The following is a 22,987-nucleotide window of genomic DNA, read 5'->3' as shown; positions in this document are numbered from 1 at the left end:
AGGTAGGTGTAGGTTGACCTCCCTACACAGTTGACACCTTACGCAACCACCATGCAGAGGGAGTGGAGGACATAAGGAACCCACATTCCTCTTAGGCCTCCGTACATGTCATCAGGTGATCAACGGTCCTATTGGAGGCTGCTGCCCCAGATGAAACCTGCAGTCATCTTTGATGAGCGCAGTGCTTATAAAAAAGCATTGACTCACTGCAGTGGCATGCATTTGCATGTGGTTATGATAGGGACAGGAACCAGCTGGTTAGGGAGCATGTACCTAGTGTAGGGAAAGGTTCCAGAGGAGGAGGGAAAAATAGGGACTGTTGTCATCATTGCTGTGTGGAACCTTAGTATCTAGTTGCCTGCTGCCTATCAGCCGCCTCCTGTGCCAGGTCCTCAAGCATTGCTCTCCCAAGTACTGCATAACTATCTGTGAGTGTTACTGCTGGTTGAAGCTGCGACATAGACATTGTTACAGTGTGTTTGAAATGTTCTTGAAAATACACTCCTTTGAAACCTCAGACCTCTGTATGTCGTTCCTTCCCTCTTGGGTGCCTACCACCCAGCCTTACTCCCACCTAAAAGCATACTCCAGTCAAAGGTGAATATTTGCATTTTAACGATCTGATGCTGGCAGCACACATTACAACCTGACTATACAATTTTCCTTATATTTACTGACTGTAGTGTACAAACCTATTCAATTGAATATTAATTGAATGGCTTGTTTAGGCAGGATCTTGCAAGCTGTAATTGTTTTAAGTATAAAAGAGGTTGTATAGAGATTCTACATTGAAATTGTAATGTGTGTGGCCATCTTATGAAGAAATGGCCTTCCTGGTAAGTGCTGCTAAGGTTCAACCCACCATTTATCTTATACACCTGACTGTTCTTATCCCTGCAATTCCTATGTTTGCTCATTTCTTCATTTCCTGAAAGGTCCAAAATGTAAACATATGAAAATGCATTCTAGAGGTTCCTATTTTCTAAGTACCACCATTTGTAGTTTTGTTTTTGCATAGCTGGCCTCAGTGCACATACCGGGGTTTGATAAACGGGATTAATGCCACACAGAAATACTCTGAAATGTTTGCTGAATCTTGCTACACTGTATTATAAAACCTCAGATCTGAGATTTAAGGTGAAAAACCATTCTGACACTTGTTGACCGAAGCCACTCTATAAAAACACCATTGTGCATGTACACTTACCTCTCTTCCTTTCTTTGTATTAGGGAGGTAACAGTGAAGAGGGAAGTCTGGAGCAGTAAACTTCATCCCTGGATGGGGCTGACCTGGACCCTAAGTAGTAAATAAATGACACCATGAATGACATAACCATTGCAACAGGCACTTCTTTTCGAGCAATCATTATGGACCCTGCAAACCAGTAAAGTCTTATTGAGTTCAGTGTAGTCAGTTCTTGCTTCTAAAAGATCCCCCTGATAAATTCTGTGGATGCTGCAACACGTATAAACCCAGTGTGCTGCCTAAACTTCTCAATCTTCAAGGCCAGAGCCAGAAACATGAGACTGACAAAGGCCTGGCCTAAAGGTAAGCTATAATATATTTTCATTTCATCTTTAGAGTTGTTAGCACAACATTCACCTGAAAGTCATTTTTATGTGACTTTTTCAATTTGAATGTTTGCTGCTCCGAGCTTCTTATTGTATTTCATAAATAGATTCATACATGGTTCCTTTAGGTTTAATCTGTATATCAGGTAAATGGTTACCCATTGATATAAGACAGTGCTTTATAGACATATAACAGATCTTGTACAAACACTCCATATTCCATAAACAATTTCAGGCTTTCTACTAGAAAGTAATTTGTTCACAAAATATACATCCTAAAACAGTTTAATTGAGATTTTTGTGCTGACTAGCATGAGAACTTTAGTAATGCGCATTTAAAATGGTGTCTTGGGGTCTAAGGCTGGCAATACATTGATCAGATTCCCCCATTCACACATTCTAGGCAGATAGGGGAATCCTCCCAACTGCGCTATTGTATTTTGACAGCGAGACTCCTCCTCCGCTGTCAGAATACACCAATCACTGCTGATTAAATCTACTGTTGATCAACTTCCCTCGAATAGGAACAGCCATAGATGGTTCAAAACTTGGTCGGTCCCTGCTAAATTGGCCACCTTTGGCCAGCTTTAGCAGGAAACAGAGCCTGCATACATTATCAAATTCGAGTTGTAGAGAGTCTATTGTTTTCTGCAAGGTCACTTTCTCAATTATACACTTTTACTGAGTGAGAGGAGCAGTGAGCACACTCATAGTACAGCACTCCTAAACAGGAAGACTTGCCTGCATATGGCTGTTGATATTAGGGACTAGGTGCTGACTTTTGCACAATGACAGTATTTCCCGATAGGCATTATCAGTCTTTTGACTGGTAGGGTGGCTGGCTTACCTGTACTCCAGGAGGAATATGGTAGATGATACGTATGGTCTCAAACTCAGAATATCCAGGCAAGGAATGAGGAATGATGTGGAAAGACATTTTTCCTGGAGGCTGAGACCCAATCTTCACACCGTGCAATGTCTGACATGTCGGGCAGCGCAGAGTGCCATCCTGGTAAGAGGCAGGAGAATAAAGTTATGGTTTGCAACATTTTCTTAGCCATAGGCAAGCCTAATTAGAAGATGGTGACTATTAACTAGCTTCTTAACCACTTGCTTACCGGATAAACCCCCCTCCTGCCCAGACCAATTTTGAGCTTTCAGCGCTGTCGCACTTTGAATGACAATTGCGCTGTCATACAACACTGTACCCAAATGAAATTTGTATCATTTTTTTCCCACAAATAGAGCTTTTTTTTGGTGGTATTTAATCACAGCTGGGATTTTTATTTTTTGCTAAAAAAAAAAAGATGGAAATTTTTGAAAAAAAAAAAAATCATGTTTGATAGTTTGTTATAATATTTTGCAAACAGGTAATTTTTCTCCTTCATTGATATGCGCTGATGAGGTGGCACTGTTTGGGCACTGATAGGCTGCACTGATGGGCACGGATAGGCATAGATAAGGCAGCACTGATAGGCACAGTTAAGGCGGCACTGATAGGCACAGTTAAGGCGGCACTGATGGGGACAGATAAGGCGGTACTGATGGGCACAGATAAGGAGGCACTGATGGCCACAGATGGGCGGCACGAATGGGCGGCACGGATGGGTGGCACGGATGGGTGGCACGGATGGGCACTGATAGGTATCACTGATGGGGGGCACTGATGGGCAGTGATGGGCGGCACTGATGGGCACTGGTAGGTGACACTGATGGGCACTGATAGGTTGCACTGATGTGGGTGCTGATGGGAGGCACTGATGTGGGTGCTGATGGGTGGCACTGATGGGTGGCACTGATGGGTGGCACTGTGGGCACTGATGGGTGGCGCTGGTGGGCACTGGTAGGCAGCACTGCTGCCTATTGCTTTGTGTTAGAAGATCGCCGTGATCGGGACTGATGTCCCGATCACGGCCGCTGGTGATCAGGTTCTTTTTTTCCTCCTCACGCTGTCAGCGCGAGGAGGAAAAATAGCCGATTACCGGCTCTGTTTACATCACATGATCAGCTGTCATTGGCTGACAGCTGATCATGTGGTAAGGGGTCGGGACCAACCCCTTACTCTGATCTGTGATCAGGCGAGTCTCATAGACTCGCTGATCACCGAGCACGCCGTGCGCGCCCTGCAGGGGGCGCGCAGGCCGCTCGTGCACGGAACGACGTCAATAGATGTAGTCCCGGCAATTTAGATCCGCGCTGTTGCCGTCATTTGGCAATGGCCCGGATCTGAAGTGGTTAAATAAAAAAACAAAAAAATTTCCTCTAAAATAACTATTTGCCTAACTTTCGTGTTTACCATCTTGTTACAATGCCTTCGGTTTCTGACCAGGAACAAGTGTGCAGATTTTTCTGGTCAGTAACATTAAATATGAGCAATGAAAGGATTACTGTATATTTGCACTGAGAGAATGCCCGTCTAGCAATAAGATTGTGGTGACTGTGTAATAACTGTGAAAATTACAACAGACCCACGGACAGTACACAAGAACAACACAATCCCAATAAAAAATATTCATGAACTGAACAACAATTAGGGTTGCCACCTGTCCAGGATTCACACGGACAGTCCAGGTTTTGAATCATGTGTCATAGGCTCCCGCCATAGGCTCCCGCTGCTGTCAAGTCAGTGAGCCAATGAGAGAGAGGGAGTGGGGCTGAGCTGCGGCACCGCTAATGAATCGACACACAGAGCAGCATCTCAGCTCGGGTGCCCCATAGCAAGCTGCTTGCTGGGGGGGCACGCCAGCAAGGGACCAGAGAAGGAGGATTTGGGCTGCTCTGTGTAAAACCCCTGCACACAGCAGGTAAGTATAGCATGTGTTATTTTTAAACAAAAAAAAACAAGACTTTAATATTAGACTTTAAGCTAGCAGGTAAAGCATCAGTCATCTTTTCCTATTTTACCAGGCAAACCTTAGCTGCTCTACTGAAAAAAGACCGTTCACTGACTTACAAAAGCTTATATCACACACACACAGCGGCATGAGTTTGAGGAGTGACTTATCCCCAATGTCCCTGGCCCCCCTGCTCTGTACAATTCTGTGCATAGACTTAATCAGGGAGGCTCAACTTTGCTTCTAAATGTGGTTGTACTTTTTAGAATACATATATACAAAGATTTTTTTTACCTTGTACAGAGGTGCCAGGCAGCGAACATGATAGGCATGGCTGCAGCGATATAATCTGCCCACTTCTCCATCTGTCATTAGCTGATTGCACAGAGCACAGTCCTAACAGTAAAAAGATAAAAGATATGCTATAGTTACACAATAAAAATAATAATAAAAGATAAATGAAAAAAGAGAATGTTGTAAATGCTGCCATTGTAGCAATGCCAAAGATTATAGGTGTACTTCGTGGACCAATGCCAATCCAAATTAATAATCGTCCTGACTAGAGGATAGCCATCATCCATTCCAAGTCTATCAAAACAGTCACTGGAACGTGATTTAGTTCCAGTAAAATGTTATACAACACTTTTGGTTTATTGCTAAGAATCCATTGGAAATTAATGGGCAGATTGCTAAAGCTGTTTCAGGTTCTGTAGATTATACAGTATATCTAAAGCTAAAATGTATCTTTTTTTCGTTTTGGTTAGAGTAGGGGAAAATTAAAACCTCTGTCCCATTAGTTCTATTTCCCTCCACATCCTAAAATGGAGACACCACATAAAGGGGGAAGAAATCCCTCAAAAGAGAGGAAATTCCCAACTTGGATAGTTGGAACAGGTGTACCTATTGGAAGACCTCTCCTCATCTCCTGTTCTGCTGACAAATGTAACATTTTGGATTTCCTCTCACTTTCTGAAAATGGTCACCAGGATAAACAGAAAGTATGAATCTCCCTAGGGACAAAATAAAAACCTAACCATTTCTCACTCTATCCAAAACTTCAAAAAAGATTTGACTTTGAATGTACTTCAGAAGTTAACTGCAAAAAAAGTAACATTTTGGCTTTGTGTAGATTCTTGCAAGCTGCATCACATGCTGGCTTTTTATATTCTAGGGAGTCTCCATTGCTAATCTAGCCCAACCAGAATTCCCTGTTCATGTCTGACAGCCATGGCCCATACAAGGTCAGCCAATGGTGTCGCACTTTTCCAGTTGAGAGTCAACAATGTAGTACAAACAGATACAAGGGAGCAGGTCCCCCCACTACAGCGGCCTATCTTAACATATTTTACCCCAAAGGAACCCATGAAATAATTTTCAGATTTCAGGGAGCTCCTGCAAAAATTAATTCACCTGGGTTCAATGGGAACAATGCCCCTTACATTGGCGGTCAGTGGGATGTACAGTATATCCTCTTTACTTCGGTGTTCAGAGTGTCTATCAAAGCTCCAAAATGCTCAGGGAGAAAAAATCAAATATTCTCTATGTAGTTGGTACACATCTCCACTCCAAGTTGCCTGAAACCAAAGGCCTGAAGCTCCAAATATTGTGGAGCTACTTTTGTAGCTTGATTCAGGCAGATTGGGGCTTTGTTTTTTTTTCTCCATAGAAATGCATTGAAACACGTGATTCACGTGTTCAAGTGTTTTGTGCTGGTTGTTAGGAGCTGGCACCAGAGACTCATTCCTGCTGTCAGCCAGCAGGGGTGAGTCATCTGTTGTTAAGGAGTTGGCACCTGCCGACGTTCTAGCAAAGATTAGTCCCTGCTGTCAACAGCAGGGATGAGGATGAGCCATTGGTTGTTAGGAAGCCAGAAGGTGCCGGCTCCTTAACAATCAAGGACACATCCATGCTGCTGACAACAGGGATGACTCGTTGTTAGGACGCTGGCAGGTGCCAGCCACTTAACAACCCATGACTCATCCCTGCTGATGACAGCAGGGATGAACCACTGGTTAGGAAGCCGGCAGGTACTGGCTTCTTAAAACATCAATGTTTAAAAATGCTTAAAAAGGAAGTACAAAAATGCTCAAAGACATGCCTAAAAACTAATTAAACACACTCCGAAAACCACTCAAAAACGCGAGGCTCAGGTGTGAATGCAGCCCTATGGACAGCTAAAAGATCAACTTTGTGTTTAATGCTGCTGGCTCTGCAAGGTGGTGTTGTGCCTCCCTCAAATGGGAGGTCAATTAACCACAGCTCCAGGAACCCCTAGCAACCTCTGGAGGAACCCTAGGGTTCCAGAAAACCCTGGTTGAGAATGCCTGAACTACAGGCTGCCTACAGAAAACTAGAAGAGGTGGACTGATACAAGACCAATTATCCTGTACAAGGAGACAAAGCAGCAGTGACTGGTCTTCAACAGGAAGCTCCTGCAAAAAGTCTCACACTGGATTACTGTACAAAAAAAAAACTGTACAGCTCAAACTGTACAGCGCAAAAAAAATACACAAAGCACGTCAAGATTCAAGTAAGAATACACATGCTTCTTGTAGTTAGACAATATTTTCTTATCCAGGAAATCATCTCTACGCACAATTACAAGAACTTGTAATACCCCTGGGCTAGTGCTTAACATCCTGATTCTGATCTCGGCATAGCATTGGCAACAAAGTCAGGCCTTGAATTTTTGAGGCATCTGATATAAGAATTCAGTAAGTAATGCAAACACAGATGCCCAGCAACTGAAACATCAGCACTGAGAGGACTTGGACGAAGAAAAGTATATAATTAGATAATACACTGATACCTCTGCCAATGGAGTCTTCACTCTTTGCAGGAATTGCTTGATCATCTCCTCTGGCTTTTTACCTATTAAAAAGGCAAAGGTCGGCATTTTAGGATGGGAGAGGAAAACACACTTAATAACCACTACTGCATGAGAAGAAAAACCCTGAAATTTGGCAGAGGAATTAGAGATGTCAATGTACTTCCTCTTGAGGTCCAACAGGTGGCAGTAGTGGATCATATAGCGCTGCCAATATTGTAAGATGAAGTTTAGCATTACCGGCTTGGGGTTACTCAATAAAAGCCCTTGTAAGATTAGTATTATTATACAGGATTTATATAGCGCCAACAGTTTGTGCAGCACTTTACAACATGAGGGCAGACAGCACAGTTACAATACAATTCAATACAGGAGGATTTAGAAGGCCCTGCTCGTTAGAGCTTACAATCTAGAAGATGCCCTCTATGTAATAATGAGCAATAAAGCATGTACAATTTTGCAAAAGCTTTTGTACCATGAAAATATACGCGTGTATCACATGCCCCATCCAATCCAACTGATCGGGGGGAAATGGTGATCATTCCAATTTAAAAAAATGCTTTCTTCTTTGGTAAGCCAGGGTCAGATGTATCTTCTTCCCCTTGTAGTGGCTTTTCTCCCCTATGCCATAGCATACAGTAAACATGTATCTTCTTCCCCTTGTAGTGGCTTTTCTCCCCTATGCCATAGCATACAGTAAACATTAATGCTCAACTTTGCCAAGATGCACATCTATGGACCCATCAGTTGAGAAACAAATTATGGCATTCGACTTTCCTATTGCTTTATGTGAACAAAGGACAAGACTATCACTATACCAAGGTGTACTGGGGAAGATCCTCATTTCCTCATGACCTGGTAAGATGGTGTTCACTGCACGGCTAAGCTTTTCAAATAATTACGTTTCTTATGAATAGTAACTATAAAAAATGAAGCTAAAGTTATGTTTATAACGTAGCCTATAACCGAAAGACATACTCTTTTTGTTGCTGATCTTCCGGCTGCTCCCTTGGATTCCAGGTACTGGTCGAATGTCCTTTTTCTTTACTGGTGGTGGATGAAATATTGGGGTAGCAGGAATGGATAGACAAACAGGAAGTCCTGCTGCACTCATTAGAAGGCCGCTAATACCTAAAGAAAAAAGAAGTGAATTTGTTTGTGTGCTGTTACGGGCGTCAGACCAAATCTCAACCCTAAGACCCCATGGTACAGTTAAGTCAGGTCCATGATAAACAATTCTTTTGTGGAACCCTTCTTCTTTCTGAATTTTTCTACATAATTAGTGTCCCAACTGAAGCCACCAAAGCTACTTCTCCAAGGAATAGGGAATAAACGAGCAGTGGCTATTTAAAGGAAACCTGTCATAAAAGGAACATGAGGAATGACATTTCTGAGTTCTGTTTCTGAAAATGTTAGCTGCCTGGCAATCATAATAAATGTCTTGCTTCAGTACTTGGAAGCACAAATCTGGAACACGCATACAGGCAAGGAATTTATTGATATGCAGACTTTTTCCAGGTCAGTGACTCAAAATTTTTAAGCCAGTGGATAACCAAGACAGCCAGCATTTTAAGAGAATGAGGTCACTATTGTCAGATCCTGTACTTATTTAACTACATGCCGACCAGTGCACAACGATGTACGTCGGCACAATGGCACGGCTGGGCAAATGGTACAGGTACGCCCCCTTTAAATCACGGCATTGTGGGTGTGCGCACCGGAAGGCACGCCCATCGCGTACTCTGTGACCGTGCTCGTGGGTCCCGCGGACTCGATGTCCCCCAGGGACTTGTAATCGTGTCACGGAGCGGCAGAATGGGGAGATGCCTATGTAAACAAGGCATTTCCCTGTTCTGCCTAGCAACATGACAGAGATCTACTGCTCTCTGTCATCAGGAGCAGTGATCTCTGTCATGTTGTAGTGAGCCCACTCCCCCCCCCACAGTTAGAATCACTTCCTAGGACATACTTAACTCCCTGATCGCCCCCTAGTGTTTAACCCCTTCCCTGCCAGTGTCATTTACACAGTAATCAGTGCATTTTTATAGCACTGATCGCTGTATAAATGACAATGGTCCCAAAATAGTGTCAAAAGTGTCGGATGTGTCCACCATAATGTCACAGTCACGATAAAAATTGCAGATCGCCGCCAATACTAATTAAAAAAAAAATTAATAATAAAAGTGCCATAAATCTATCCCCTACTTTGTAGACGCTAGAACTTTTGCGCAAATCAATCAATATACGCTTATTGGGAATTTTTTTACCAAAAATATGTAGAAAAATACATATCGGACTAAACTGAGAAAGACATTTGTTTTTTTATATATTTTTTGGGGGATATTTATTATAGCAAAAAGTAAAAAATATTGCTTTTTTTCAAAATTGTCGCTGTTTTTTTGTTTATAGCGCAAAAAAAAAAAAAACACAGAGGTGATCAAATACCACCAAAAGAAAGCTCTATTTGTGGGAAAAAAAGGACGTCAACTTTGTTTGGGTGCAACATCGCACGACCGCTCAATTGTCAGTTAAAGCGACGCAGTGCCATATCGCAAAAAGTGCTCTGGTCAGGAAGGGGGTAAATTCTTCTGGGGCTGAAGTGGTTAAATGATCCATTTGCTTTAAAGAACATATATGTCTATGCATCTTGGTAGTCCAAAAAGCAGGAATTCTATTTTGCAAATGTCAACAGCCTCTTAACTCTAGTGCGATTCACTATTGGTCAGTGAGATTTTCCATCATAAATGACAAGCCATTTGTGAGTATAGGGTTCTTAAAAGAGAAAATGCCTAAGCTCTCAAGTATAGTAGTTGCTCCACTATAGCTTAACAGTCCCAGGTTTTTGGCCTACGGTATTCTTTACACGATACTAATGCAGGCACCTCTGATATTTCAAAATGTGACTGCAGCTGTTTTTGCTTTTATAAAGTAACCAAAAGGGCCCTTCAAAAACTAACATTTTTTATGTTTGGTAGATGATGGGTGTTAGACTTGGCAGTTTCTAACTCCTAGGGACTGCTGAGATCTTTGAGTTCCAGGGTCTGCATACCCACTGTGCCCATTATGAGGGGTTCCAACTCTCCTGTTTAGATCTGTACTTATTATTTATTATGGAGAATGTAACAGGGGAACTAAAAGACAAAAAGGTGGGTTGTAATACCCAAAAGAGTGTGAACAGAGTCCTGAATCATGGTAGAGAGATCTTACTGTTAGACTACGAAACATATAAGGAGCCAGTGGGTAATCTGATGTGTCTGCTAAGCATAAGCAGGACTCAAAAAGGAGTTGGTACATTCTCTTTTAATACATGTACCCCCTGTACTGTGTCTGCAAGCTTTGGTTTACAAGTGTTTATTTAATGATTGGTTGTATGTGTGTCATAGCTTACTTTTAGTATACAGTATAGCATAGTAATTTATACCTGCTAGGGCTGGTGGGATCATCCCTGAGCCTTCTATGTTACTGAGAGGCACCCTACAAAGTGCAAAAAAATGTAAGAATTTAAAGGCATTTTTTATGTAACATGTATTAAACAATGTAATAGGCTTCAGAACTTACCTAGTGAGATCTTTACTTTTCTCACATCGCTGGCTGTCATGATGCTGAGCTTTGGCTGGTCTGCTGTCCAAATGGCGCCCTGGCCAGCTAGCAGACTTCACACTCTGCACTAGAAGACACTGTGGGCAAGCACATGGAGGAGGGCTCCTACTCCCTCTAAGTGAAGCTGAACGGGAAAGACTTCTGCCAACTAAATTAGGCTTTGCATGGCTGATTCTATGGTGAGGGCTAGCTGAACTTGGCTTGGAGTCAGTAGAAGTGGACCTTGATTGAGACCTAAGTAGTTCAGGCCTACTATCTTCAGGTCTAGAATTGGACCTTCCATATCCTGGCGTACAAGCTACATTTCTATAGTCTGTTTTCACTGGGGCAGGCCTGATTTCATTGTACCTGGAGTTAGATCTAGATAGTGCAGGTCTAAAGTCAGAAGGTTTAATTTCAGATGCAGAAAATTCATACTTAGAGTCAGACCTTACTAATCCAGGTTTAGGCTCACCAGGTCTAGAATTTGACCTCACAAATCCAGATTTGTAGTCATTAGGCCCAGAGTTCGATCTCAGCAATACAGGCCTGCTTTCTGCAGGCCTAGATTCTGACCTGTGTATCACAACTTGGTTTTCTTCTGGTCTTGAGTTAGCCCTACTTAATGCTGGTCTGTAGTCTCCGGGCCTGGATACTGATCTTGCTAGCTCAGGTCTTGAGTCTCTGCATCTTGATTCTGACCTTGCTAGCCCAGTTCTTGAATTTGACTGCCTAGAATTAGACCTTGCTAATGCAGGGTTAGAATTATAAATGTTACAGTCATGTTGTACTGCGGCCCATTGTGGGCTGATGTCTGAGTCAAGCAACATTGAGTTTGGACTCCCTGATTCAGAACTAGAATCATTGGAAGCAGTTTCACAGTAAGAAGAAGGTCCATAGTTTGGTAGAATCACATTAGCATCAAAATTAATAAGTTCCTGGCTGCGATCTTCTAGGCCTTGGTTATAGTTTGCTAATCTATCATTAGAATTTACAATCCCATGATTAGAAGGTATAGGACCAGCACTGTAATTCACTGCTCCAGAATTAAAGTTCACTGAGATCTGATTGGCATTCAAAAGCTCATGACTTACATTTTGCATCATGAGGCTAGAATCAACCATCCCATAACTGGAGCACAATGGCTCTTGTCTAGAGTTTATTGTCCTCTGGTGGGTGTTCATGGGTACATGATTGGAGTTGACTAAAAAATGGTTTGAGTTCATTAGTCCTTGGTTTGAGTTTGGCAGTCCTCTGTTGACATTCACAAGTCCTTGATTGGCATTTGCCAAACCTTGATTCATTTTTTCTTGATTGGTGCTTATGGTTCTTCGTCTGGAATTTAATAATTCATGATTACCATTAACAAGCTCTTGGTTAAAATTTACTACTCCATGGCTTGTGCCAACAGGCTGTTGTTGAGCTGTTAAGGACCCATGTTTGGATTTTGAACAAGCGGTAATATATTGGGGTAAGGCAACATGGTACGCTGGAGGACATTTCATGGCAGCTTTTGGGTAAGGCATCTGGGCTCGAGCTCTGACTCTAATCCTCTTCTGAGAAGGAAATTCTATTTGGGTCATGGTCTGAAAGCAAATATGAGATCCATTGCAGGGTTCCCCAAGGCGCACACCTGTTTGCTGCCTCTCCAAAGCATCCTGGATCAAGATTGAAAGTCTTGTTTCAAATGGGATCCACTGACGTGGAAGCTCCTCCCATTCCCACACTATGCCCCTCCCAGGAGCACTTGAAAGAGGGAAATTCACTCTCCTGACTGGGTATAGGGTACCTGTGTAAAGAAATAAAAGAAAAGTTAGATGGATTTGCCAAAACAACAAACTGGTGTCAATTTTATCATTAATCATAAGGATGAAAAGGTGCCAAAGAAACAGAAAGGATAGAGAAACATATTGACATAGAGACATGCATCAAACTCTTTGAATACTAGTATGCACTTCGGTGTGGTGTCACTGCCCTAATAACAGCACCTAATAAGGAAGTAGGCTATATGCATGAAGGTTGTAGACACCGCTTTGAGTTTGGAACCTTGCCTCATATGCCCTGGCAGCCTAAAGTGAATCTGTGCTATGCCCACTCTAATGCAGACCTTCACAGATGCATTTACTTACTTTCCTTTCATTCCCCTGAGGTTTCTTTCAGCTCTGTCAGAAGTGGTATTTCCTTCAGCTAAATGGAGCAGCAGAGGAGCAATAGAAAGGTAAGTATATGGTTCTAAGGGATGGGAATTTCAGCAAAACTCTTGTTTTCCCCAAATGGGCATAGCATTGGTGTACTTAAACAGCAGGATCCCCATTGGATTGTGGCAAGTGACTGGAGGTCACTCAGGGGGCACAAAATATATGGGCTTCCTGTTAGGGCCACTCCACATAACTCTGTGTAGTAAAACAGTAAATACTTTTTTAACCAGTTTGCTTTCAGCTCTATTGCATAATGAATGCATAAAAACACATTAAAGGGAATGTGTAATGATTTTGTATACGTTGTTTGACTTCTTTAGTTAGTAGATGTCTATTCTTAACTGCTCTGCTTAAAGAAAAGCCTGTTTACAGAGCACAATAGCACAAACGGAGATGAACATACACATATGATTGAATCAGGGCAGTCAGTCATTATTATTATTATTATACAGGATTTATATAGCGCCAACAGTTTACGTAGCGCTTAGTCATCTCCCTCACTGTCTTTCCTGCTTGCTCTGTTGACATTGTGCCCTGTGGTATTTCAATTAGAGAAAGATAGTCTAAAAATATCTCTTAGATTGTAAGCTCTAATGAACAGGGGCCTCTGAATTCAACTGTATTGAATTGTATTGTAACTTATGTTCGCCCTTGTGTTGTAGAGCCTGTTGGCTCTATATATATCCTGTATAATAATAATGATAATCTGTCTTTAGAAAATAAAAAAATGCTGTCTGATATCTGTGTTATCTGTGCCCTGTGCTCTGCACTAGAGCTCTGAAACTCGAATTTCTCTGACACCAGGTACTTTGGTTTCCACTGGTCTCTGATATTGGGCATTTTTTCCTACCAATGATGCTGGGGCATGTTTTTCTTCTTGGAAATGACTGATGCCACGGTATTTTCCCCACTGATCCCGGATTGTGGGTCTTTTTTGCCCCCCCCCCCCCCCGATACAAGGACATTTTCTCCCACTAACCATCGCTGCTGAGGCATTTTTTCCTCCCACTGTCTAGCAATGTAAAAGACTCTATGATACATACTCCTGACTGCTGCTCTCTGTACCCTATGCTGTACATTGCATAGTCCTGACCACTACACTCTGTTCGCTTCTTTTGTGGTACATACTCCCGACTAAAGTGTTTATTGTCTCAACAGTTACTTTTTGCTCTGCAGTTTTCAACTATTTTAATGAAGTTCTTTAAGCTGGCTCAGATAAAGTTTTGTCTCTCTGTCTACTGTGGACTGTGTAGAGTGTATGCTATAGGTAGGCTCAAACTTTAACTATGCCCCCAATATTTAGCGCAAGGCAGCTATGCCCGTTTTTTGCATGCCATTTTTACTACACAGTGTCCCTTCCAGGGTTAAGATCCTATTTACACTTTCTAGTCTCAGACTTTTTAGCAGAGCCATTCAATATATCTAGATTGGCACTGAAATGTGCAAAATGCATTGAAGCATTGCGCATTACTGCAACAGATAGACTGCATAGGCAAAGAAGGGGAAGGTACAAACCCCTAGTGCATTATACGAGTGAAAGCGGAATTTATTGATATAAAAAGCAACCAATAAAATGCATACTCATATGGTGCATAAGTATACAAGTACATGATGGGATAACATGAGGCAGAACATCCAAGTGTTTCTGCGGCCTCACATATGCATGCTAATGCTAATGATTTAGATCAAAACAAATTCATGTGTTAGAATGGCCCAAAGTCCAGACCTAAATCCAATTGAGAATCTGTGGCAAGACAAAAATTGCTGTTCACAGACGCTCTCCATCCAATCTGACAGAGCTTGAGCTATTTTGCAAAGAAGAATGGGCAAAAATTTCACTCTCTAGATGTGCAAAACTGGTAGAGACATCCCCAAAGAGACTTGCAGCTGTAATTGCAGAGAAAGGTGGTTCTACAAAATACAAATGCACGCCACACTTTTCAGATATTTATTTGTAAAAAAATCTGAAAACCATTTATCGTTTTCCTTTCATTTCACAATTATGTGCCACTTTGTGTTGGTCTAACACATCAAATCCCAATAAAACACATTTACATTTTTGGTTGTAAGGTGACACAATGTGGAAAATTTCAAGGGGTATGAATACTTTTTTCAAGGCACTGTATATGTATACACCCCATCCAAAATAAAGAATAAAAAAAAAAAATAAAAACAATTACATTCCCTTTAATATACACTAATAATAAGATTAAGTTACAAAAAGCTGGTTTCTCTCACACATACTAACAGTAATAGCAAAAGTGATCATAATAAAAAAAGGAATAATTCTGGAAAGACACCTGTCCAAACTTTTAAAGCAATGTTTCCTTTTAAATTCCCCGGCTATGAATGGCACTGGGAATTCTAGTTGAAGACCCTTCTGTTTGCAAATCATGAAAAGAACTGATGGCTCTTTGTTTAAAGTAGGTGCAGCTCTGCAAGAAAAGAGTCCCATGGTGCACCCTGCAGGCCATGGGAAGCCTTTCATAAGGGACTTCAGAGAGAAAAATGACATTCCTGAAAGACCATGTAAAAACCCCCATTGTCATTTACCGATCAATGCTACAATTATCTGATATATGGCAGCATTTAAAGAGATGTTCCCTTGTATGACTAGAGTAGAATGCTGACAGCCTTTTGTTTGGGAAAATGTTAAGTGTCATGCACGATTTCCTTTTTTTGTGTTTCTCTGAATTGCCTTACATACACCAGTCATTCAATGCAGTCACCCACTCAAAACTAGTATTTCATCTGGTTACAGATGCTGATGGGTCAAATCCTCCATTGCTTGTTATTATGTTGCAAAGATTTAGAAGATATATATGTAGACATCAGAGATCATCCAATGGTCTTACCATTTCTGCCTCCACTATGGAGTCTGCAACAAAGTATATCAGGTTTAAAGAGACCCTGTTACCAGCTTAAAAAAAATGCAGGTAAAAGCTCAGAAAAAACAAAATTCAATATGCATAAGATATGCTAAGGCCAATTTCACACTGGGGCGTTTTTCAGGCGCTTTTGGTCTAAAAATTGCTCCTGTAAAGCGCCTGAAAAACATCCACCCCCACCCCGCAGCCCCAGTGTGAGAGCCCGAGTGCTTTCACACTGGAGCGGTGCCCTTGCAGGACGAGAAAAAAAGTCCTGCAAGCAGCATCTTTGGGACGTTGTGGGAGTGGTGAGTACAGCGTTCCTAAAACGCCTTTGCCATTGAAATCAATCGGCAGCGGTGCTTTTAACCCTTTTTCGGCCACTAGCTGGGGTTAATAGTACCCCGCTAGTGGCCAAAAAGTGACGCTAAAATGATGGTAAAGCGCCGCTAGAACTAGACGTCCCGACGTCCCCGCCCCAGTGTTAAAGTGCCCTAACTGTACATATAATCTTATGAGAGGATTTTTTTTCTTAAAATTAATGGTCTGGAAAAAGGGTCTTTTTAACCACTTCCCATCCGTTTGCCAGTTATAAATGGCGGTGGGTTTAAGTGGTTATACCAGGATCATGACTGCAGCTAGTCTTGATCCTGGTATTGTTCTTTTCAGTGGGCAATTCTCTTTTATGTAAAAGTGATCCTAGCGGATGTACAGCCACTGGATAATTTTACAGGTGACCAAAGAGGGTCCCCCCTCTCGGGGTTGCCTTTATCAGGCCCTTCCATTCCATCCGGGGACACGGTAAGGATGCAACCATTGGCATCGGCTTCCGTGCACACATGTTGTTTCTCCCACTGTCACTTCCGGTTTCAGTCTGATGTAAACAAGCACTACCGGCATGTAAAAGCATCTGATCAAATCGATCATCATTTGATAAGATATTTTGGAGGCCAGAGGAGAATCTACGGTCTAATAGAGGACTTGTCACGGCCCATGCTATCACAAGGGGTTGTTCTTCATCGTTTGTGATAGCAATAAAGTTGATCCAAAAAAAAAAAAATTAAAGATACACTGTAATTTTTTTTAAAATAAAATAAATCATTAAAAAAACAAAAAACCCCCGAGCTCACATGCAAATGTGAACACTCACGTAGGTCCCGCACGTATATATAATTGGTGATCGCAACACACGTGAGGTATTGCCGCAAAGGTCAGAGTGAGAGCAGTCATTTTAATGCTAGACCTATTGGGTAACTCTAAACTAGTAACCTGTAAAGGCTTTTAAAGCATTGCCTATGGAGATTTCTAGGTATCATAGTGTGGCCCCGTTCCATGGGCATATGCAGTTAAAAAAGAATTACATGTTATGCCGCGTACACGCGGCCGGACTTCCCGACAGAAAAAGTCCGATGGGGGCTTTTGGTCGGACATTCCGACTGTGTGTATGCCCCATCGGACTTTTTCTGTCGGCATTTCCGACGGACTCAGATATAGAACATGTTCTAAATCTTTCCGTCGGAAATGCTGACGGAGTTTAGCCCGTTGGCAAGTCCGCTCGTGTGTACGCGGCATTGGGCCCGGCATAACATCATCTTTTATATTTTACCAAAAAATTGGGCATTATATTGTGTTTATGTTCAACTTATTAAAAAGTGTATTTTTTCCTGAAAATTTGCGTTTGATAAAGCGATGTGCAAATGTTGTGCGAAATAAACAATTGCAACAACCACTATTTTGTTCTCCAAGGTCTCTGCTTATATATATATATTGTATAATGTTAGAGGGTGCTTTGTAATTTTCTAGCCCCAAAAAAATACAGATTTTTACATGTATGAGCGAAATGTCAGAATTGACCTGGGCTGGAACTAGTTAACAACCTTAGTAAATAGGTAGAGCTGAGAATTAAGAAAGTTTCCCAGAGGAGTAATAAGAAGCCAAGGGTGGATTTGATTCACTGAAAACTGAAATTTAAGAGAGATAAGGAGACTGAGAAGATAGATACGCGAGATAAAATTAGAATAAAGCGGACCTTCAGTCTTTTTTTTCAACTTTCCATCTATTAAATCTTCTACCCTTGTTGTTTTAACTTTGGATAGTAAAACATTTGTTTTCTGACAATAAATACCTTATACAGCCCACTTCCTGTTTCTTCTCTGGTCATTAGCCTAGGCTTATGACATCATGCACAGCTCTCTCTTTTCTGAGAGTTTGCCAGGAAAGGAGGGGGGGGGATGAGTCATAAGAGGGCCAATGAGAGCTCCATGGCTGCAGAGCTGGAGGTGTGCCTCTGTGTAAATCCAGGAAGTGAACAGGCAGCAACTTCGGCTGCCCACAGGTTAAAAATGGATGCAGCCAGACTCAGTGGAGGGAGATTTCTGCAGCATATTTGGTAAGTACAGAATCACAGTATATATAAAATAACATGCAAAGTGGTTGGAGGAAAGCTTCAGAATGGCAAAGATGTTTTTATTACAAATTATGTGAGCAGACTGCAGTTCTTATTTAAGATTAGAGATAGATAGATAGATAGATAGATAGATAGATAGATAGATAGATAGATAGATAGATAGATAGATAGATAGATAGATAGATAGATAGATAGATAGATAGATAGATAGATAGATAGATACATTGGGTAATTGATTGATATGATATATATTGGTGGCATTTATTCACGACTCCGTTTTTTATTTCTTGCGATATAAGCGAAAAAAAGAGAGGAAATTTTGAAAAAAAAAACAATGTTTTCTTCTTTCTATTTTAAAAGAAATCCAATCAAATCGAATTTTGTCATAAATTTAAGCCAAAATGTATTCTGCTACATGTTTTTGGTAAAAAAATCCCGTTAAGTGTATAACAATTGGTTCGTGTGATCACGGACAGATGTACGCAAATGATCATGTACAGATGTGTGCAGGTGATCACGGATATACGAGTGCAGATAATCATTGGGACATGTGATTTTACTGTTACATATGTGGGGGACAGGTTTTTTTGGGACATGTGTTTTGGGGACATGTGTGTTAACTTTGTGTGTTTACACTGTGGGGACACTAGACTGGTGATCAGTGTAAAAAAACAGCTCATACTCACTAATCACCAGCCGGCTGCAGCGATCCGCTCTCCTCTCCTCACTGACAACTTCTGTTTGCCTAGCAACCGGCTCTGTATTTACATCACATGACGGCCGTGATTAGACACGGCCGTCATGTGATCAGGAGGGCCAATCACAGAGCCCTTCTGCCGATCGGAGATGCACAGTGTCCGGGTGACACCAGTTCTACCACTGACACCAAAAATGGGGTACTAGTTCTCCCCCATTGACACCAATGATGGAGCACTATTCCTCCCATTGATGGGGCACTATTCTTTCCACCAGTACCAATGATGGAGCGCTATTTCTCCTAATTAAACCAATAATAGGGCACTATTATTTAAAATGACATCAATGATGGGGCACCATTATTACCAATGATGGGACAATATTATTTCCAGTGACACCAATGATGGGACACTATTCCTCCCACTGACACCAATGATGGGGCACTATTTCTCCCACTGACACCAATGATGGGGCACTATTTCTCCTACTGACACCAATGACAGGGCATTGTTTACTCCCACTGATACGGGGACATTTTCTTCACCCACTGGCAACAGTCCGACCCCCTTAAAGCTTGAATGGCAGTAAACTGGCCCTTTGTTTAGAAAGTTTGGAAACTCCTGGTCTAGAGGAAAAGAGATTTAGCCCCTGTTCACATCGGCCCGATTTGACATGTGATTTGACAGGTTAAATTGCATGTCAAATTGGAGCCTATTTCCGGCAATAGGAGCGTCCCCATCGGTGCGACTTTGACTTTGCGGCGTGGCACTGATTTCCAAAAGTAGTTCCTGCACTACTTTTGTCTTTCGCCCCCTAAGTCAGACTGAAATGCGGCTTTGAATTTGTGCGAGTTTAGATCAAAGCCGCGTTCAGTGTGAACGAAGGCTTAATCTTCAAACGCGGAAAGGTTTCTTCACAGTAAGAGCTGTGTAAATGTGGAATAGACTCCCTCAAAAGCTGGTACTTGCCAGCTCAGTAGATTGTTTACTAAATGTAAATGGATACTAACATTTATAGGTAAAGTTGATCCAAGGAATACTTAATTGCCTTTCAGGGGATCAGGAAGGAATTTTCTCCCACTGCTGGAGCATATTAGTTCATGCTTTTCTGGGGTTTTTTTCCTTACTCTGGATCAACTGTGGGTATAGGATTGTGTATACAGGATTGTATGATCCACAACACACACACACACACACCTTTTATTGGTTGAACTAACTAACTATGTAACTATTTGGGTGTGGTTCAAATATGAAAGAAAAAAATGGCAACTTTTAATGCAGCAGATTACCAGTCTGAAAAAATAATATTACTGCTGAGTCCATCGGTGTGTAGATTTATGTGTTTGGTGTCGCTGTGATTGTATTTTGTACCAGCCCAAATGCTGATAGGAAACCCATAGTGTTGAGAGCATCCATAACATACATTGATCAGCCGTAACATATGACCACAGACAGGTAAAGTGAATGAGGCCAGCTGCAGTAACGAGCTGTGTATGTCTGCCTGCTTTCAGTCTCTTTCTCCTCTCCCGCTGCTGCACTGAGAAAGCGGGCTGTACGTGTGAAATCCCCCACTCTCCCCCTCCCTCCTAGCAGCAGCTATGAGCCCCTGAAAAGGAGAATTGAGTGAGGAGGGTCATGGGACGTGTAGTCCCCAAGGAGCACAGTACAATGAAAATGGATAAGGCTGTGGACTTCACTACCCAGCTTGCCATGCAGTTAGGCAAGGAGAGCTGTTAGTGCTCCCGCCCATCCCTTCTCCCTGGGTGATCAAAGAATAGCAGAAAGGACACTGGCAACTGTAGTCTGTAAGGAGCGCTGTGCAATGCAATTGAATAGGCTGCAAACTAAGCGATTACAACAAACAAACCAAAAAATATCCCTTCAAACATAGGAGAATAGATCTGTTGCATACCAGGAGTGGTGAGCTTAACCCTTTACAATTATTGCCAATAGAGACTGCTCCTTATTTATTAGTCCATCGGCCATCTATTGCGGACAGCCTTAAAAGGGACAGCATCAAGTGCACCACCTTACAGACAGGCCCCAATGATAGCCAGCTTAGTACTGCTAAATAGGCACCAGGTACTTTAGCCATCTCAAGGGGTACCCCTTGTCAGGAATGCATACACCCATCGCTATTAGGGCTGTATGCACTCAAGGACATTTCTTTGGGTTAGTCAATCTTGTTATATTTCTCTCTGTTTATACCAGATGAAATTTGGTTTAATTTTATTGCAGTTAACTAATTGTCAAAGTATAGACCAGTGTTCACCTTAACCAGTACAACATCTTTAAAAGTATTCAATTGCCTCTTTACTGATTTATGTATTATCTACCTTGCCTTGCCATGATACATCTAATTTATCTACTACCACGTTGTACGTTGTTTGTGGCCTGTTTTCTGTGTATTATTATAGAGTGATAGCATACTAACGTTTAAGTTGCACAGGTGTGTCACTGGGGACCGAGCAGCTTAATGAGTTGTGGCAGAACAGAGATCTCATCATATTAAGAATCTACTGTGGGGGTAGTGTTACATGAATAACATCGATTATCTTGTGACAATGGCACCTGAAAGTGGGTGGGATATCTTAGGCAGCAAGTGAACTTGTTGTCCCTGAAGTTGATGTGTTGAAAGCACAAAAATGGGTAATTGTAAGGATTTAGGTGACTTTGACGAGGGACAAATTGTAATGTCGAGCCGAATAGGTCACAGCAACTCCAAAAACTGCAGCCCTTGTGGGATCTGCAGTGTTCAGGACCTACTAAAAGTGGCCCAAGGATGGAAAACGAGTGAACCGGTTACAGGGTCATGGGTAACTGAGATTCAGTGATGCAACATGGGGAACAAAGTCTGGACAGTGTAGTCCAATCCAATTGAAGAGCTACTGTAGCTCAAATTGCTGAAAAATTTAATGTTGGTTCCAATAGAAAGGTGTCAGAACACTCAGTGCATTACAGTTTGTTGCATATGGGGCTACATAGTGGCAGACTGGTCAGGGTACCCATGCTGACCCGTGTTTAGAGTCAAAAGCACCCACAATGGGCACATGAGCATCAGAACTGAACAGAGCAATGGAAGAAGGAATTCTGATCCGATGAATCACATTTTCCTTTACATCCAGTGGATAGCCAGGTGCATGTGCATCACTTACCTGGGGAAGAGATGGCACCAGGATGCCCTTTGGGAAGAAGGCAAGCCAGCAGAGGCTTAAGGGACCTGTTACTGACAGCTTGGTGCCAGATTACACAGCATACCTTCAGAGGTCTAACGGTGTCCACGCCTCAACGGGTCAGGGCTGTTTTGGGGGCAAAAGGAGGACCTACTCAATATTAGGTGGGTGGCAGCTGGCGTCCCCCCCCCCCAGTTTGGTCGTCGGCGGAACCCCCCCATGCCCGCTCTAGGTAGGTCGGTTGGTCGGTTGCACCCCCCCTCCCCCTGGTTGGTCAGTCATCAAGCCCGGTACTTACCCCATCTAGGTTGCGGGCTCCTACGGGCAATGGGTGGTGGGCAATGGCTCCTGTGTCCTTTCCCCCTCTTCTGCATCACAGCAGCTTCCACCGTGCATCTCCTCCCTCCTCCTCCTCCTAGGTGTCCAATAGGATCACCTGTCCTTTAAGCTGTATAATAATAATTGGGTGACGGGTCCCAAGACCTGCTTCCTGATTGGCCGGAAAGAGGATCAGTGTAGCAATAGCAAATATTCATTCGCAATGGTCACACAACTGGGTGGGCTCAAAGCGCAGTGCTCTGCTCCCCAAGCCCACCCTTTTTTGAAGCCCATTGGAGCCTCTGGCTCCAATAACGTGCTTCAAAAAAACCACCCCCCCCATTGGAATCTATGGTCCTGCGCCCTGCATGTAGATCAGGGAGCTGGACGCATGGATAGGGTGGTGGCGACCGTGCACATCTAATAGACGGGCCGCCGCTGGTGGGTGGTTTGTTATTGCTAATCAGGGTTGATTAAAATATCATATTTGTGTGGACTGACCCTTTAAATTGCACTT

At 42.4% G+C, this 22,987-nt stretch overlaps 1 protein-coding gene across 1 annotated transcript in view; it reads right to left on the bottom strand.

The window, feature by feature from the left end:
* LOC141106337 (uncharacterized) overlaps nucleotides 1-22,987 on the bottom strand; it is a 48,941-nt gene that overhangs the window by 1,341 nt on the left and 24,613 nt on the right. Inside the window, exons 2-8 of the mRNA XM_073597031.1 lie at nucleotides 10,792-12,601; nucleotides 10,655-10,707; nucleotides 8,212-8,364; nucleotides 7,216-7,277; nucleotides 4,701-4,802; nucleotides 2,420-2,581; nucleotides 1,208-1,297 (exon numbers count right to left, since the gene is read on the bottom strand). Coding sequence (XP_073453132.1) covers nucleotides 1,208-1,297; nucleotides 2,420-2,581; nucleotides 4,701-4,802; nucleotides 7,216-7,277; nucleotides 8,212-8,364; nucleotides 10,655-10,707; nucleotides 10,792-12,601 — 2,432 coding nt within the window. The remainder of the gene's footprint in view (nucleotides 1-1,207; nucleotides 1,298-2,419; nucleotides 2,582-4,700; nucleotides 4,803-7,215; nucleotides 7,278-8,211; nucleotides 8,365-10,654; nucleotides 10,708-10,791; nucleotides 12,602-22,987) is intronic.

Source organism: Aquarana catesbeiana, linkage group LG08 (assembly GCF_042186555.1).
Source record: "Aquarana catesbeiana isolate 2022-GZ linkage group LG08, ASM4218655v1, whole genome shotgun sequence".
NCBI classification, from domain to species: Eukaryota; Metazoa; Chordata; class Amphibia; order Anura; family Ranidae; genus Aquarana; species Aquarana catesbeiana.
This window is presented reverse-complemented; position numbering and strand designations above follow the sequence as displayed.